This window comes from Rhamphochromis sp. 'chilingali', assembly GCF_963969265.1.
Source record: "Rhamphochromis sp. 'chilingali' genome assembly, chromosome: 18".
Classification (NCBI taxonomy): Eukaryota; Metazoa; Chordata; class Actinopteri; order Cichliformes; family Cichlidae; genus Rhamphochromis; species Rhamphochromis sp. 'chilingali'.
Window position 1 is genome coordinate 8,966,252 of NC_137945.1, and position 15,957 is coordinate 8,982,208.

At 42.6% G+C, this 15,957-nt stretch overlaps 1 protein-coding gene across 4 annotated transcripts in view; it reads left to right on the forward strand.

The window, feature by feature from the left end:
- The first annotated feature begins 5,672 nt into the window (after nt 1-5,672).
- The window catches only part of LOC308385701 (enhancer of polycomb homolog 1-like), a 41,427-nt gene continuing 31,142 nt past the window's right edge, over nt 5,673-15,957 (forward strand). For 2 of the 4 annotated variants that reach the window (XM_080864813.1, XM_080864812.1), the window contains exon 1: nt 11,930-12,402. In XM_080864813.1, the coding sequence (XP_080720939.1) occupies nt 12,250-12,402 (153 nt within the window). In that variant the 5' untranslated portion in view covers nt 11,930-12,249. Of the gene's footprint in view, nt 5,979-6,680; nt 6,802-11,929; nt 12,403-15,957 lie in introns of those variants that run through there. The other 2 variants (XM_080864814.1, XM_080864815.1) reach the window with 2 other exon arrangements.

The window sequence follows — 15,957 nt, forward strand, 5'->3', positions numbered from 1 at the left end:
CAGTTCTCTATTTTCTGCACATGGAGTGCTGGTGCCTAATCAAGGACCAATACCACCTATTTCCACTTAAAAGCAAAAAGCCATGAAAAACTTTACTGATGATTTGCCTGCAAATGGACCCTAACCTTAAGAACACAGTCAACATCTATAACACACAGGAATGAGTTGTTCTACATTGCCAGTTCACTGTTGTTCTGAATCTTTATGCTATATGTTGGTAAATCCAGAATTAAAGTTAATCTTTACCTTGATCCATCAGAGGGGGTTATTTTCACCATAACTATGCAAGCCCCTGTGCTCTGACACTACGTTCCACAGCCCTTAAGTAAGTCATCTGCTTGGCAGCCATCCTTGTTATAGCTCCAGGCACGCCTCCTGTCTAAATGAAAGGTTCCACATCTTTAATTTAATTGCATAGCTGGTTCATTCAAAACCAGTCAAAGAATTGACTTTTTCTATAAATTAATGAATAACTAAAGCCATCCTTCCACACACAGTTTATGTGATACACATTTGAATTAGCTGTAGTTCAGTCCAGAGATTTGACATGTTTGTATCTGTCAGAGCACTTGAACAAATGCCATGATCATTCCCATTATGAATACAGTAAGTCATGAAAAATGCATACTTGCCTGCTTCTCTGTTATAACTATCGTGAACCTCTGGCATGCATCAGTGCAACAACACGACAGGCTCATATGTTAGTTTAGCTCGTGGAAGGGCAAAGGTTGTACGCCACCGTCTTTACTTATCAACTCTTATAATCTCTCTGAAACATTTGGTTCGTTTTTTGCTTGTCCAGCTGGAAGACTTTGAATAAACGCATAAGCATTAATTTGACATTAAAGATGCCGTTGGGAAGAAGATACTTCTTCGGGAAGAAGCATCTTCCCAAAATGTGAGCTCAGAATGCTGTCCAACAACTCCCACAACATCCTGCAGATAATTGTTGAAGCATATAGTGTAAGTGAACCACAAACTCCCTTCCTACAGAGGTCATTAGCCTCATGTGTATAGCTTGCTGACACCACCTCATCTTTGAGAGGTTAACTGCTTTACTGGCTATAGGCACTGACCTCTGAGGTTGTTATGGAGCACAGCAAGTTTCAACCGGGCTAGCACATCTCCTATACTCCCACTGTAAGGACCACAGGCCGAGGCATGGAGAACAGGGGAGGAGATGCTCCAACATCTCTGTAGATGACGAGGTGAGTAGCTGCATGTAGCCGCGGCTCTGTGTGTGGTAAATTGTGTGAGTGATTCTGTTAGCATGCGGCCATCCTCGGTTGAAGCGATGGTAATGCTGATTATGATTACCTCATTAGTGGAGGATTATAATGGTGCTCAAGGAATTCTCACCCCCCTCTAGGTGAGCTTTAATGTAAGCATCACAGCACCTCTGTGTGTGGCTGCTTCACAAAGACCATGCCGCTTTATTATTAAGCCCCAAGGCTATAGTGAAGAGGTTGAGGTCCTGCTGAGCCCCATATGTGAGTGTTCATGTCAAAAGGACAGGGTCCCACACAGTCCTTCATGTAGCCATGGCAACAGGACTTTGGAGTGTGGCGCATGCAGGTAGGTGAAGTGGCTTGACGGCATCAATTTGGCTAACAAGTTTAATTCCAGGTTATTAAGGGGGGGAAACAGGCTGATGTGTGTTCCTGTGTTGCAGGTGTAAAGCAGGGAGAGCCGGGACATTTTCTGAATGTGAGCAAGAGGAGTCGGGCACAGCAGTTAACTCACACCTTTGTCGCCGTGATAATGCATCTGAAGTGTGCAGTGGGCACAGAAAGTGCATTTGCGGGAGGTGTGTTTGTCAAAAGAGCAGCAAAAAGCCCAGCCATGTGTACTATGGGGAGCTGTGATCAGTACCGAGGACTACAATGTGGAGGTATAGTAGCAGGAACACATCTACAAAAAAATAACAGGAGGCCAGTATGTCTTTTTTAAAATTGTTTGTTCTACTGTCCCAGGGCGCGGCAGGTGTGTGTGGGGGGAGTGTTTATGTTCCCCAGCATTCAGGGGCCGAGCTTACGAGTGTCTGTCTCAGGATGGACAGATTTGTGGAGGCAGCCACTGCGGCACCTGCATTTGCCATGACAAGCGCTTCCAGGGCCCGACCTGTGAGCTTTGCCCTTCTTGTCCCAGCATCTGTAACTTGCACCACTACTACGACCTTTAAAGTTCAGGGCACAATTAAGAAAACATGAAAATGAAAGATTCTGCCACACTCTTTTTTAAAAGCTGACATTTTCATAATCATGAATATGTCGAGTAACGTTAGTCACTTGCTACTTTCCAAGGTTGCTGCCTTTGCAATACAAGAAATGAAGTGCATGTCGGTTTGTATGCAGCCTACTACTACACCATAAAAAGTAAGAAGCTTGTTAATTTTCCTCTGAGTGACTGCTCTGGCCAAACTAAAAGCTACCTCTTCTGTTCCTGAGCTCCACCACCGCCATCATTCTCCTCCTCAATGTGCCACCAGTGCTGTGGAGCTGCTGTGCTTAGTTAGTTTGCAGGCATCCTTAATCAAATTTGAAGTAGAGCTCCTCACAGCTGACAGACACTTATTATCACCCAGGCACAGTTTCCTTTTCCCTTGTTGTTCTTTTCCCTTTCACCCACAAATGTAAAATGTTGCAAACTCCTTCACCTCACTGGCTAAGATCCACATGCACACTGACTAATATACTAATAAACAACTACATACAAAAAAGCAGCGGACAAACAGAAAGAAATGCATTATTAATCTGTTATGCTTGGTTCTGTGGCAATAAAAGGAATGGGTAACACTACCGGTAACTTAACTGTAATGGATTGCTTATATTAAAAGTGACTAAATAAATGATTGCTTGAACTGCATAACTAACAGAGTTCTCTGAAGAGTTACCCCCTACATTGAGAGCACGTTGGGGGTGCTTTAATTGCCTTTATAACTAAACACATTTTCACTTTTGATTATGGTTCTTTTCACAGAGAATGTGTATCATGCAGGGCCTTCTCAGTGGGCTTGAGTCCAAATGAGTGCAAGATGAAGTGTGCCCACCTGAACCTCGCCTTGGTAGGTCAGACTGGTGTCTTAGTAACAGTGGCTTTCTCCCCAGGCCTTTGCAGGTGAATGGAAGTGGACTCAGAAGGCTGTATAGTGCATTTTTGGGTGAGGACCCTAGGAAGAGAAAAGTCTTTCTATATAGCTTGCAAACGAGGTAAGCAGAGCCAAATGCTCAATTTTTTTATGACTACACCAGTATATCAACATTAGATGAAGAAATTCTGTCAGTTGTAGCAGCTCCAGGGAATTGTTTTATGCAAAAACACATTTTATTATAGTAATAAGGGAAAGGCAGGGCACCAACAGAGATATAGATTAAACCTCTTTAATGCGCCTTATTGGCTGATGGTGGCATAAATGCAAATCACGTCTGTAGAATTCTTTAGGACTTTGTATTCTGCAGTCTGCCCTTTGTAAGTTGGTTAATGATGCCACAGTGAGATTGTACAAGCACATTAATTTTATCTGAAATTCACAAACACGCAGTCTATGGCTGCTAAAGCGCTGTGGCTTCTTCTTGTCTTTCAAGAGTGCCCACCGGGGCCGAATGTGATCCTGATTACCACAGTGCTTTCAGGCTCTGTTGTGGTGCTGGGTGTGGCTTTGTTGCTGCTATGGAAACTACTCACCAGCATCCATGACCACAGGGAGTTTGCCCGCTTTCAGAGAGCGCTGGAGCAGAGACGCTGGAACAGGGTGAGCCCCTGCCCAAACAAATCCTTCAGTCTGTCACAGACTGCACAATAAATGCAGGAGTTTGTCTAGGGAACACCAGTACAGAGACCTATCAACAGTTAACACAATAAAGTGGGGTAAATTCAATACCAAGGCAATAGGAAATTCAGCAATAGCAAACAGAAATGTATGACTACATTAAAAGTAAAACATTCATTCACCTACACCTCCAGTCAATCAATAGGAAAGTAAATCAAATACCGAATAACAGTCATGTCGTGACACTTGTTTTGTTGTGTTGCAGAAGGACAACACCATCTACAAAAGGGCCATCATGACAGTTGTCAACTGGAAATATAAAGAGAACTGATAGCAGCCGTGGAAGGAGATCAACTTTTCAATCAGGATCCCCGTCGTGAAGCACAATGAAACAACATCCTTCCCCCTGAACTGTTGTCAACAGATGGGACCAACTTGTCTGTGTGGGTTGGTGGGTTGGGGTGGGGGGGCTGAGGGTGAGGTGGATGTTGACGCTGATGTCTAACTTACTCACCTTTGATCTCAAACACGCAACCTTGGACTGCATGTCTTCAATCCTTCACTGCATGCACGGCACGCACACATATTCAAAGAGCATCTTCCTTCCATCATAAGCTGCTTCTTATATACAAGCTTGCTGTCCGTGGGATATATGCAAAGTTATGCCCTCACATTTTGAAATTCCACAAAGGCTAATTACATATAGCTGAATATTTTGTTGGGGCATGCATATGTGTTTGGGGGGGGGGGGGGGGGGGGTTCCCATTTATGCTGATGGCTGGCTCAGCTGTGTAACTCGGGGCTCAGGAGGCGAGAGATTGTGAGGTGAGCATCCTGCATTCTGCGTTGCAATTCCAGCAGAAGCACAGGTCTTTGCGCAGGTCTCCACTGCCCTCTAGATGAGAGGAAAAGAAAGTGTCACTACGCAGGAAAAGATGGAAGGTGCTTCGAGTCACTGTAGCTATAGAAGATGACATTTTTGACACCAGTGCAAAATCCTGACTCTTGGGATTTTTTTTTTTTTGTACTCCAGCATACCTGTGCATTTGTTAAACAGATATAGAGACAGATATGCTGCACAACTTTAAATGTGCAGCTAGTGTATGTGCCAACCACTTAACCGGTGCACTGGGCTGAATCGTGTAAACGCAGAGAAACAATGGGATGTTCAGATCTAAATGGATATTAGGGTTTTTTTTCCACTGCCTACAGATGGCTGCTGATGACCTTGCTGGGAGAGTTGAGCAAAGCAATATTCATCAAAGTGATGCCTCCCCTCCACTCCCAGAGTCACTGGGCAGGCGTGCATGCAGCTTTAACAGCTAGTGGGGGTAGTGGGAGGTGGGAAGCGGCGGCGGCAGCAGCAGCAGTGGTGGTGGTGTTGAAGCAGCACAGAAAATGACTCCATATGCTTCCACTATACTATGCAGCATTCTCTTTGGACGGTGTCTGATCATGAAAAATGTGCAGTGCAGATACCAGAGCATCAGAAAAGGAAGGAAAAAGGAAGCAGGAGCAGCCCTGCCCTGCGACAAAACTAGTGGAGGGGCAGAGGGCGGTGGAGGGAGGTGACCAGCCCAGGAGACAGTTATGTAACAAATACTGCAGCTATGTTATGAAAAAAAAATGTATCTGATTATTTGCTGTTCAGTAAGTGGCTCTAATAAGTTTTGCCCTTTGACTCCGTCTGTGTTTAAAAGCCTATTTAAATCCTATTATTTGCACACTACCGTAATAAATTCGCATTAATGCATGACAACATTTTTCCTATTATTATTATTATTGTTACTTATGTTGTTGTTATTCGTGGGTGGGCGGAGTTACTAGTGAGCTCATCCTCCCCGAGTTCTCCACAGGTGATTGGTGGCTTTTACCGTCCAATCACAATCCGCCTGTAAAGTGGTTTGGTGGTCACTTTGGATCGTTTTTGGGTTGTTTTTTTTGGATCGAAGTAACCTGAGCTAACTAACCAAGTTTTTCGTCAGCGACAGGACAGCTCCTCCTTTACCCTTGCTTTGGCTTCCAATGACCTCTCTTTTTGCATCAACGGCATTTGCATATACATAAAAAGAAACTGAATATCCTTCTTTTTTTTTCTCTCTGAGGCGTCCTAGAAGGGAGCTAACAAGCGTTAGCATTAGGCTAGCATGACAGCCAGAAGAACAACTGCCACCATCCTCCTCCTCCCCTGTGGGTTTGCTGGCACCGGGTAAGTTGCGAGTCAAGCTCAAGCTTGTTTTCCCCGTGTTGTGTCCTTGGGAAGCGAAAGTTGTGGCTTTAAAGTCACTTGCGAGCTCAAATGAAACTGTTGGTGGCTGTCCGCAAACTGTTAGCTGGCTAGTAAATGGCGCAGGGTCAGGGTAACTGGGCTAAGCTAGCGTTAAGCTAGCATCTCTATCGCTCTTCTTTGTGCAAGCAGCTGTGTCTGGTCTTGAGAACTGAACGAATTAAAAAGCCTTCGAAAACTCATTTTTGGGGGGGTCGAAGCGGTGCCCAATTGCTTGTCATTTGCTAAAACGATACCTTACAGCTTTTTTGCTGTCGTGTCCTGTTCTGTTTACCCATCTGTTCCACCATATATGGCTTACTCTACTGTGTACTCTATTGCAGGAGAAAACTTGCTGTGTGTGCTTCAAAACAGTCCAAAGCCAATGGATATGGGAAAATTCATTCGTACAAACATTTACTTGGCAGCGTTAGTGTATACGTAGATAGCAGATGTAGAAATTGTCGACGTTTTCTCCATTGTAAACCTGCATACAGAGTTAAAGAGTCCTATAGAGAAAATAACCTCACAGCAGATGCCGAGATGTCTTCTGGGCTTAGAATTTATATTTGTTTCCAGTAATAACTTCCAGTAATAATGATGTTTATAAGCACTTCTTCTTTTTTGACTCATTTTGTTTCACAGGCCTCCATTATGGTCTACAGATGTCAGCCTATGTCTCCCAAATGGATGACGATTATTGTGACCAAAATCTTCGCCTGGATCTTGTATTCATCGCCACAAAAATTTTCACCCATCTCTTCAGGTTATTTGCGTTTCTTCTTATTTTCAGTGATTTTGATGAAGACTGTAACGGGAGGGTAGCTGGTTTCCATGGTTTTCTTCCACTTATCCAATTCAGGATCGTAGTAGGGCTGGGGCCTATCCGGTTGTTCAGTGATGACGCGACGAATCCTACTTCCGGGCCTAAAGTAGTCTGCGTTTAATATGGCTTTTATGTTGTTAACATGTTTAATGTTATGTATTTTCTTCGATTTAATCTCAAAAAGCTCCTAAAACAGTCAGTGATCACTGTTGACCTCCCTCGGCTTTTATTACCGCTAATCATTTATTTAAGCTCAGTTTTTAAAACCTTAGGATGTAACTACAGCCCAGCCCATGCAGCAGTATATGAATGACTAACCTCGTATTGTGGATGGATTATCTCAGTTGTTCTCCTGGCTGAAGTTTGGTCCTTTTACACCATCCTGCCATGCGATTACATTTGTTCCTGACCACCGAGAACACTCACGTTAACTTTTATCGAGTGGGAAAAAAGTTAGCTTGTTTATATTATGCTAACATAGCTGTGTCGCTAGCGGTCACGTAGCACATCATTATATACCAGCTAGCCCAACTTCAGTAACCCTACAAACGTCACTGCTTTTTAGTTTTCTGTCTTCATTTATGCTGGAAGTGATAACAGAGCTGTACGTTTTAATTTGTTTCCAAAACCCCGCAGTCAGGACATGCTATATTGTATTTAGATAGAAGCTAGCGAGCTAACTCCCTGCTAACTTCTAACTCCGTTAAATGTCATAAATTCCGTTTTCATGGATGCCTGGATGTTAAACTCAATTGTTACACCTGGTAGAGCAGAACGCTGATCATTTTATTAAAGATGAAAGACTTTAGACAGTTTTTCAACTCTCAGTAATGCCATAGTGATCGTTTGATATATGGACCTGCAGCGGAGTTTAGGCCCAGACACGGCTAGTGACGTCAGACTTAACGACTGGATAGAGATTGATAGACCATGTGACTTTTGCGCATTGCATGCTGGGAACTCGTGGCAAAACAATCCAAGTACCGCGTCAAATGCAAGCATTTGCAGCACCGCAAAACGTTCATTCTCCGGTTCCAATACCTTCTTGCTTTGTCTTTGCTCCCCAAAAAAGGTATGTACAAAACGAAGGAGAACAATGCCGGTCCGTACAAAGACAGACTTGATGAAAAGTCAAAGAAAGATACGAGGAAAAAAAAATCAAAGGAGTGAAAGGGTTAGACCCGTACGAGCACACAGAGTGGACAAAATACGTTCGCGTGCTGCCCAACTTTCACCACGCTAATTATACGGTTCTTGGAGTGAGTGCATACACTCATGAAGTTTAGTAACTTCAGGTCACTGCAACAAGCCCAGGTACAGTTTACCGACGGATGGGTACAGGAACTTGAAATGCACCGTGTAGAACGAAAGACCATCGTACGAACAAATGTAAGTTTACCAGTCTCACAAATCGTCTTCATAAATACACATTCGTTAACAGTTTATTAATGGGAACTTTGAGCTAAACTGTAATTAATTAGTAGTGGAAATAATTTCTGGTACGCATTACAGAAATGCAGCAGTGACAATAATACTGTATGCTGTAATCGTACTGGGCAATTAGTGATACAAAAAAACTGTTTTATCCTGTGAATAAAGTATATGTTTTTGTCAATGTACCATAATAACAGAAGCGAAACACAATATTGTGTCAGGACAATTCACTATTTATGCACAATAAACAAAGGAGCATAGCGCGACAATTTCTGTTCAGCACCAGACTTGCTTGTAAACTATATCACCAATTATGTTAAGAAAAATGACGTATTAACTACAACAAAACACTAACCTTTGTGGGAATGCTTGGAGCAGACTAACCTGTGAGCTGGAGTGTTCTGGGACGTTATATTTGGTCTTTGAATGGCTGCAATCCAGGCCATCCGTCGCCTCTTTGTTACTTCGGAAACATGGCTTGAACAATTTCTCTTCAACGATGTAATCCGATAACAACCGATTTCTTTACCCGTCTGCTTCCCGTGGCTGACATGCGACCGGCTATTGCAGTTAATAATACAACAGCTTCTTGCCATTTTTTTTTTTTTTGCTTCTTTTATCGCTGTGTAACAGATTTCAATTGAAAGCCTGTGTGCGCTAGTACCTCTTGCCACGACTTCCCAGAATCCTTTGCGGTGTTACCCCTGAATGACGTCACATTTTCAATCTCTATTCCAGTTGTCAATGGGCAAGAGGTGGGGTACAACTCTGGACAGGATGCCAATCTGTCACAGGGCTAACACAAAGAGACATAGATTCACATTTATGATGAATTTAGACTCACCGCTTAATCTAACATCGATTTCGCTAGTAGCAGGTCTGAGATTTATGGATTTGAAGGCCTTGGTGAGGACTGGCAGTGGCCCCAGGTCAGACAGATCCTTGTGTACTAATGAGGGGTGTGAGAACTGGGAAAAGTGGGGAGGAGGGTGAGGCATAAAAATAAGAACAAACAGGCTGCAGTGCAGGAATGATCAAGGAAATCAAGGAAATGGAACAAGCCAATGTATCTGTAGAGAGAGACCAGGCATGTACAGGGAAAAGATGCAAACTTAACACAAAAAGGCCCTAGCTGGTCTGTGCGTTCAACCCTATCTATTGTGCCTCCTCCTAATATCTGTATTAATGCTGTAGTTTTTAATGTATTGAGTCTTTGTGTATAATAGTGCATGTTTGCATGCCGAGAAATCATCTTGGAGCAGTAATATTAAAAGTAAAAAGTGCTGTGTTCATAAAGCCAGAAATATCCTTATTCAGGCTGCCTACTTTCTTGATCAACTATAAAAATGGAAAACAAGAATTCATGCAGCTAATGGCTTAATGGTCAAGAATGAAGAAGCTATTGCATTTAATTATTGTTCCATTAAATGAAACGGACCAGCAAATGTGCTGTGATAAAGATTTGCTGAAATGAACAAGTTTGGAAGTTGGTGGCTTCCCTGATTTATTTCAGCTCTCTGCAGTGAGAAATTGTGATGCTGATAATGATGCACCAATGAACGTGAGAAATGTGTCATCTAACATTTGGTCAGATGTAAACTACATCTCAGAAGAACCAGTCAGGGTGGTAGGTTTACTTTTCTGCAGCATTTCCTGTACTGGCAACCACCAATGAGAAGATGAAGCTTCGGCGAGATGAAGCTACAGTTAATCACAGCAAATTGACACTTAAAAAATTAAAGCATTATATGCACCAGTGTATTTTTGTTTCTGTTGCCAAAAAAGGCATGAAACATTGTTGTGGTTAAAACGGCATGTATGTACCGATTAGAAAGAGTTATTGCTCTGGGGTACTTCTTATTCTTACTGGCCAGGCACCAAAAAGATGCACATTGTCAAATATGAAATACACAGTAAAGGTCACTTAGTAAAGTGATGCACTTGAAAAATGATATAAATAAGGGTGCTTCCTGGATTCAGATGTTGTTTTTTTTACATTGGGATGTAATCACTTTGTTAGATATACCTTTTCATTAGTGCTAACTCAATGCATTTAGGCATGTAAACATGGCCAACACAACCTACTGAAGTTCAAACTGAGCATCAGAAAGGGGAAAGAAAGATGGTTTATGTAGCTTTGAACCTGGGATGTTGGTGCCAGATGGACTGGTCTGAGTAGTTCAGAAACTGCTGATGTACTGGGATTTTTCCACACACAACCGTCTCTAGGGTTTCAGAAAATGTTCACAAAAGAGAAAGTACCTTGTTGATGCTAGAGGTCTGAGGAGAATGGCCACACAGCTTTAAGCTAATGGGCAAGGTAAAAGTAAGTCAAATACTCAGTGGTTACACAGAGCATCTGTGAATGAACAACACAGTGAACCTTAAAGCAGATGATCCACAGCTCAGAAGACTACACTGAGTGTAACTCTTGTCAGCTAAGAACAAAAAACTGAGCCCGCAGTTTGCAAGTACTCACCATAATTGGACAGTAGAAGTTTGGAAAAATGTTGCCAGGCTTGAGTCTTCATTTTCTGTTGTGACATTTGGAAGGGTCACAAGTTGTTGTAAACTACATGAAAGTGTGGATCCATACTGCTTTTTATTAATGGATCAGGATGATGTTCTGTGGGATATTTACTTTGGGGCCCTTAGTAGTAACTGAACTAAGCTGGTACTGACCACATTTATCCCATAATGACCAGTGTGCCCATCTTCTGGTGGCACACATAATGTCATGAAACTGAAATCATCTAAATCATACTTTTCATGAACATGATAGTGAGTTCACCGTATTTCAATGGCCACTACAGTCAATAGATCAATAGTGTATAATAATATAATATATAAAAGATACTGTCATTTTTATATATATGGACATTAACTTCTTTACAGTAAGTGTATTTTATATTCAGTTTCCAGGGTGAACTGCTCTTCACATACAACAACACAAATAAGGCCAGAATACATATTTGTTTATTGCTCAACCTAAACCAGTTTTGTTCCTGTTGCTTTCACCTTCTAGAGCATTTTCTGTAGTATTTGGGCGTAACGTTGCGGCTGTGATGACGACACATCGGACTACTTCCTGGCTCTGACCATGTTAATACGTTTTGTGCATTCGCATGAACACAAGTCAGTCCAATTATAATTAAAAGTGTAGTGTTTGCACCACAGGGTGGCGATATTTGCAAAACAATTCACTAATTGATACAGCATGTTCTGGTTGTTCATAATAATTTTAACACACGATACAAGTTTGAAGAATTGCGTCCTTGCTGTGTTAGAAAACACCCGTGAAACCTCTGAGTTAGGGTGGTGTGTCAGTCCTTAATACGATCTGTCTATATGTGGCGGCATAATGAATGAGTTACGTCCTTTTTACATTTTTTAAAAACAATATCTATATATACTTTTTTGAAGATGTAAAATATATGTATTTTCTTACGTCAGCATCAGCCTGTCGTATAACAGCATGAGAACATCCCGAGCCTAGGAAGTTCACATCCCATCATCAGCATCCAGCGTTGTTGTTTTTTTTTTTTTTTCCCCGCTGTCGATTCAGCCCCTCCTTCCTCCCTTTTCTCGTACCCCAAGGGTCTCGCGAGCGCGCACGCGTGCGAAACTGCGTGGGAATGGCTGTTTGTATGATCGAGGGGGTTGGGCCGCTTGGAGCGAGCGGTGAGCTGCATGAGTTTGTAATGTCCGCCATGTTGGCAATGGCGTATTGAACCAGGGAGGAACAGCGGTGCCTACGAGAGAAAGAGACCGACAGAGAGCGATCGAGACCCGGGCCTGCCCGGCTCTGTTCGCGCTGCTACGGACCCAAGCCCGCCCTCAATCGACCGGCTGACTCTCAGAGACCGTCACAGATTCATCCATGAGAACTCGAGGCAGACCTGCTGTTATTCCTAGCAGATCGAATAGATTTATGCTGCATCTTTTATTATAAAAATGAGTAAATTGTCGTTTCGGGCACGGGCACTGGATGCTAGTAAGCCCCTGCCCGTCTTCCGCTGCGAGGATTTGCCGGACCTGCACGAATATGCCTCAATCAACCGGGCAGTACCGCAGATGCCAACGGGGATGGAAAAAGAGGAGGAATCGGTATGTTATTTTATTGCTGCCCGACTGGCGGTGGATCTTTGGCGGCATTTTCATAGCGCGAGGCGCCGCTATGTTGCCTGCGCAAGCTTGTGCAAAATGGCCGCCATATTTTCTCTTTCGTGCGCACGATAGAGCTCGATGAAAACTGAATTCTACTAACCCGTTTCACCACGAGTGGCTGTGTAAGGTTGCAATATTGTGATATTTTATTGGTAAGCCGTGTTGTGTCCGTTTATTTCCTTTTAAGCAGTACCTGAATGCACAAAGAAGTCACGTGACCTCTATCTGTTCCACCATTTTGTTGACTTTCTCGTTGGTAAAGGCGAGCGGGATAGGCCTTGGACGTGGTGTACTTTTCGTTAGCGAATGCCAGGGGGAGACACTGAGCCTTCAGCCCCGGTTGACAGCTAGGCGCCTCGTGTTGACAGCCACAGCCCTGCCATGTGTGCTGCCTGTTTCGCGGAGAACGCGGAGTTTAAAAATATGTCCCAGAGCTCTGCTTTATGATTAATAACGGCACTCCTCTTCACATATACGTGGTTCAGTTCCTGTAAACTGTGTTACGACATGCATGGTGTAGCCATGACTGTGCCATTCATGGGGAAGTTTCATTCGTGTAGTGCAGCACGTGGATGTAGTCTTCTTTTCTGGAGCCATATTCCAAGTATCTTATTGGTTAGAAGCGTCGATGGCAAGAAAACGGTGACGATAGAGAATTTCAGTTATGTTTCTGAAAATTGGGCTTAAATTACTCTTATGAAAGTGTCTTATTGCAACTACTTATTTATTACTTGAATCCTTCATAATTGCATGAGTTTGGCCCACTGAGATGTCTGTACTGTGGTATTAGTCGGATTTTTGTTTTTTAACACTATAGTATATTGTTCTGCTTTTACTCACGTGTTTTGAGATTACACATATTCAAATTATATCCAAATACACAAATTTGCATTTGCCTGTAGACAGATTGGTCTATATGTTTTGACCACAAAGCCTTTCATTTAGAGTTTATACCTGAAATGAAAGCTGTTTTTCTGATAGTACACAAAGTTTAAGTTGCTCATGCATTACCTGCTCATCTGGTCGGCCCCACTGACTTTTTCTAATTCACTTTTATACACCACCTGAGATGCCTCAGCAGACACAAACATGATCCACAGATGGGATGTAAAGCAAGTTGAAATCCTGCTTTCATACCCTCCTCAACCTGCTGTGCACATACACAGCAGAAATTGCATAACAGTGTGACAGAAGAGATAAAGAGGACAGTTTTACTCCAAGCCTGTGCGTGGCTTAGCTCCCTGACCCACATCCTGTCCAGGAACAGTGGGGTGTTGTTGCATTGACTAAATACCCAAATGTTGGCTGAGAGTTATGTTGTTCTAACTTACCAGCAGGCACAGTTTGTGAGTGTTTGTTGCGTCACAATGCATGTGCATCACTTTGTCTCTTTAATTCATAATTTTAGCTTGCAAGTGTAACCAGAATCTAAATCAGGTGGAAGTTTTTGTTGTTGTTGTTGTTATAATATAATCAAGGGACTAATTTCATCAGCATTTAAACCTTCAAACCTCTGGCAAACAATTAACTTCTGACACAATCTATTTTTGCAATGCAACAGGACATCTTTGCTTGCACCATGTCCTGCATAGTGTAAATAGTTTGTGTGTTCCAGTGGCTGTTACCTTTACACTCACATTGAATTGTTCCATAACGTCTGGGGAAGTTAAAAGGTAAATCTGTAAACCACGTTTTTGACTACAAAATTAAAATGCTTTAGAGGTGGACTTTGTCCCTGCGACGCCACAATTTATGATTCACAATACGTCAGCCAGTAAATCCTCCTGTCTTTAATTATAATTTACAGAATTGTCTCAATGTTTTATTTAGTATGATGCTAAGTCAGCAGGAAATGGTTTACTGATGGAGGGGAAGGGAGTTGAGGCTAGTTTTCCCATCTGTAACAGTAATGTCCTTATTCACCTAGAGAAGTCGCCCCCTGCTGGCTGTCAGGTATACGCTTTTCAGTCCTGGAAGCTACATCTATCCTTCACACTGTTTGCAGTCATGATTTCTCTTTGTGTGTATTTATTAACACACAAAGTATTGAACAGTTTGTTTAATCGACTAACGGTCTTAAATTGAGTGATTTCTAGAATTGTCACTGATTTCTGGTAGTGTTACTAAAATGTGTGGCACAGTGAAATTGGATGCTTCTGTACAAACAGGAGAAACATGTAAAGCCAAACAAAACACAGCCACCAAAATGCTCTGTGTGGATCTCCTTCAAAAAAAACCAAATGGACAAAAATGATGTCTGGTGCACACTACGTCCATAAAGCTACCATATTACAGCTCGACTACAGGGCCATTTAACAAGTATTAGGTATGGGCATGTGTCAAGTTAACCTTTATTAAATTTAAAATGTTAATACTTTAGAGGGGGCTTGCATTCGTGACCACTTTAGCTTTAAATTGAAAGGACGTCCCCCTCTCCCATACTAATCATATAGTACTTATGCACCTGCGTGATGTTTTGTGAGGGTTGATATTGAGCGACATTGTTTCTCCACTGAATTTTGAGTGTTGTTCAACATAAATCACTTTTTCTCATCTGTGGAAAACTAGCAGTACTTGTGGATTTTACACAATATGTGTTCTTGGATTTGCTGAAATGCACCACCCTCACTTCCTCGCCTTCCTCTGGGCATGTTGAGCTGAAAACACCTGCTGGAGGCCACACTTTTGTTGCCATGGCAACTTTTATTGGAGTCATCTATTTTTTCTTGGGAACATTTAATGGAGGGAACGCGTGGTGCTGTGAAAAATAGATTTTCATTTGTCTCTCCTCGATCTGCATCTGTGACCGTGACAGAAAGCATAACTGCCACTGAGTCCCAGAACATTTTGTGTGGGAAGAACAAGAGAATCTGAGGTTCAATATAGAGCTGGGCGATAGAACGATAACGATATGTATCGCGATATAACTTTTACTCGATAGAGAAATTAAGCTATCGCGATAGACCTCGCCGCTCTTGTCCTCTTTAAAAAAAAAAAAAAAAAAGGTCAGCCAATCCAAATTAAGTAGCGCAGAGCCGAACCAATCACAGCCGCAGCGTTACGTCGCGTGACTTGTTACGTACAGCACAAGTGCCAAGCCACACGTGTGTTTGTTTGGGAAACAGCCAGCGGGTAATGGAGCCAGCGCGTAATGGAGGAAATGAGTGTGCCGACTAGAAAAATCAACCGAGCGTGACCGAAGAGAAAACAGATGATGGTTCCAACGCCGGAGAGATTGTCGAACGGAAGAGCCATAGAAGTTCCGTAGTGTGAAGGTATTTCGGCTATTTCAAGTCTGACAAAAAATAGAGTAGCGTGCACTGTAAATTGTGCCGAAAGCAAGTCTGGAAATACAGTAAACTGGTGCATGCGTCACACTGTGCGCCACGTTATTGTTTCGGTGAAATGAATTTCTACAATACTGTTAATTCTACTCTCTGCAGTGTTTAAATGCTTACATATACACACAGTTACTGTCCCTCCACACATACGACT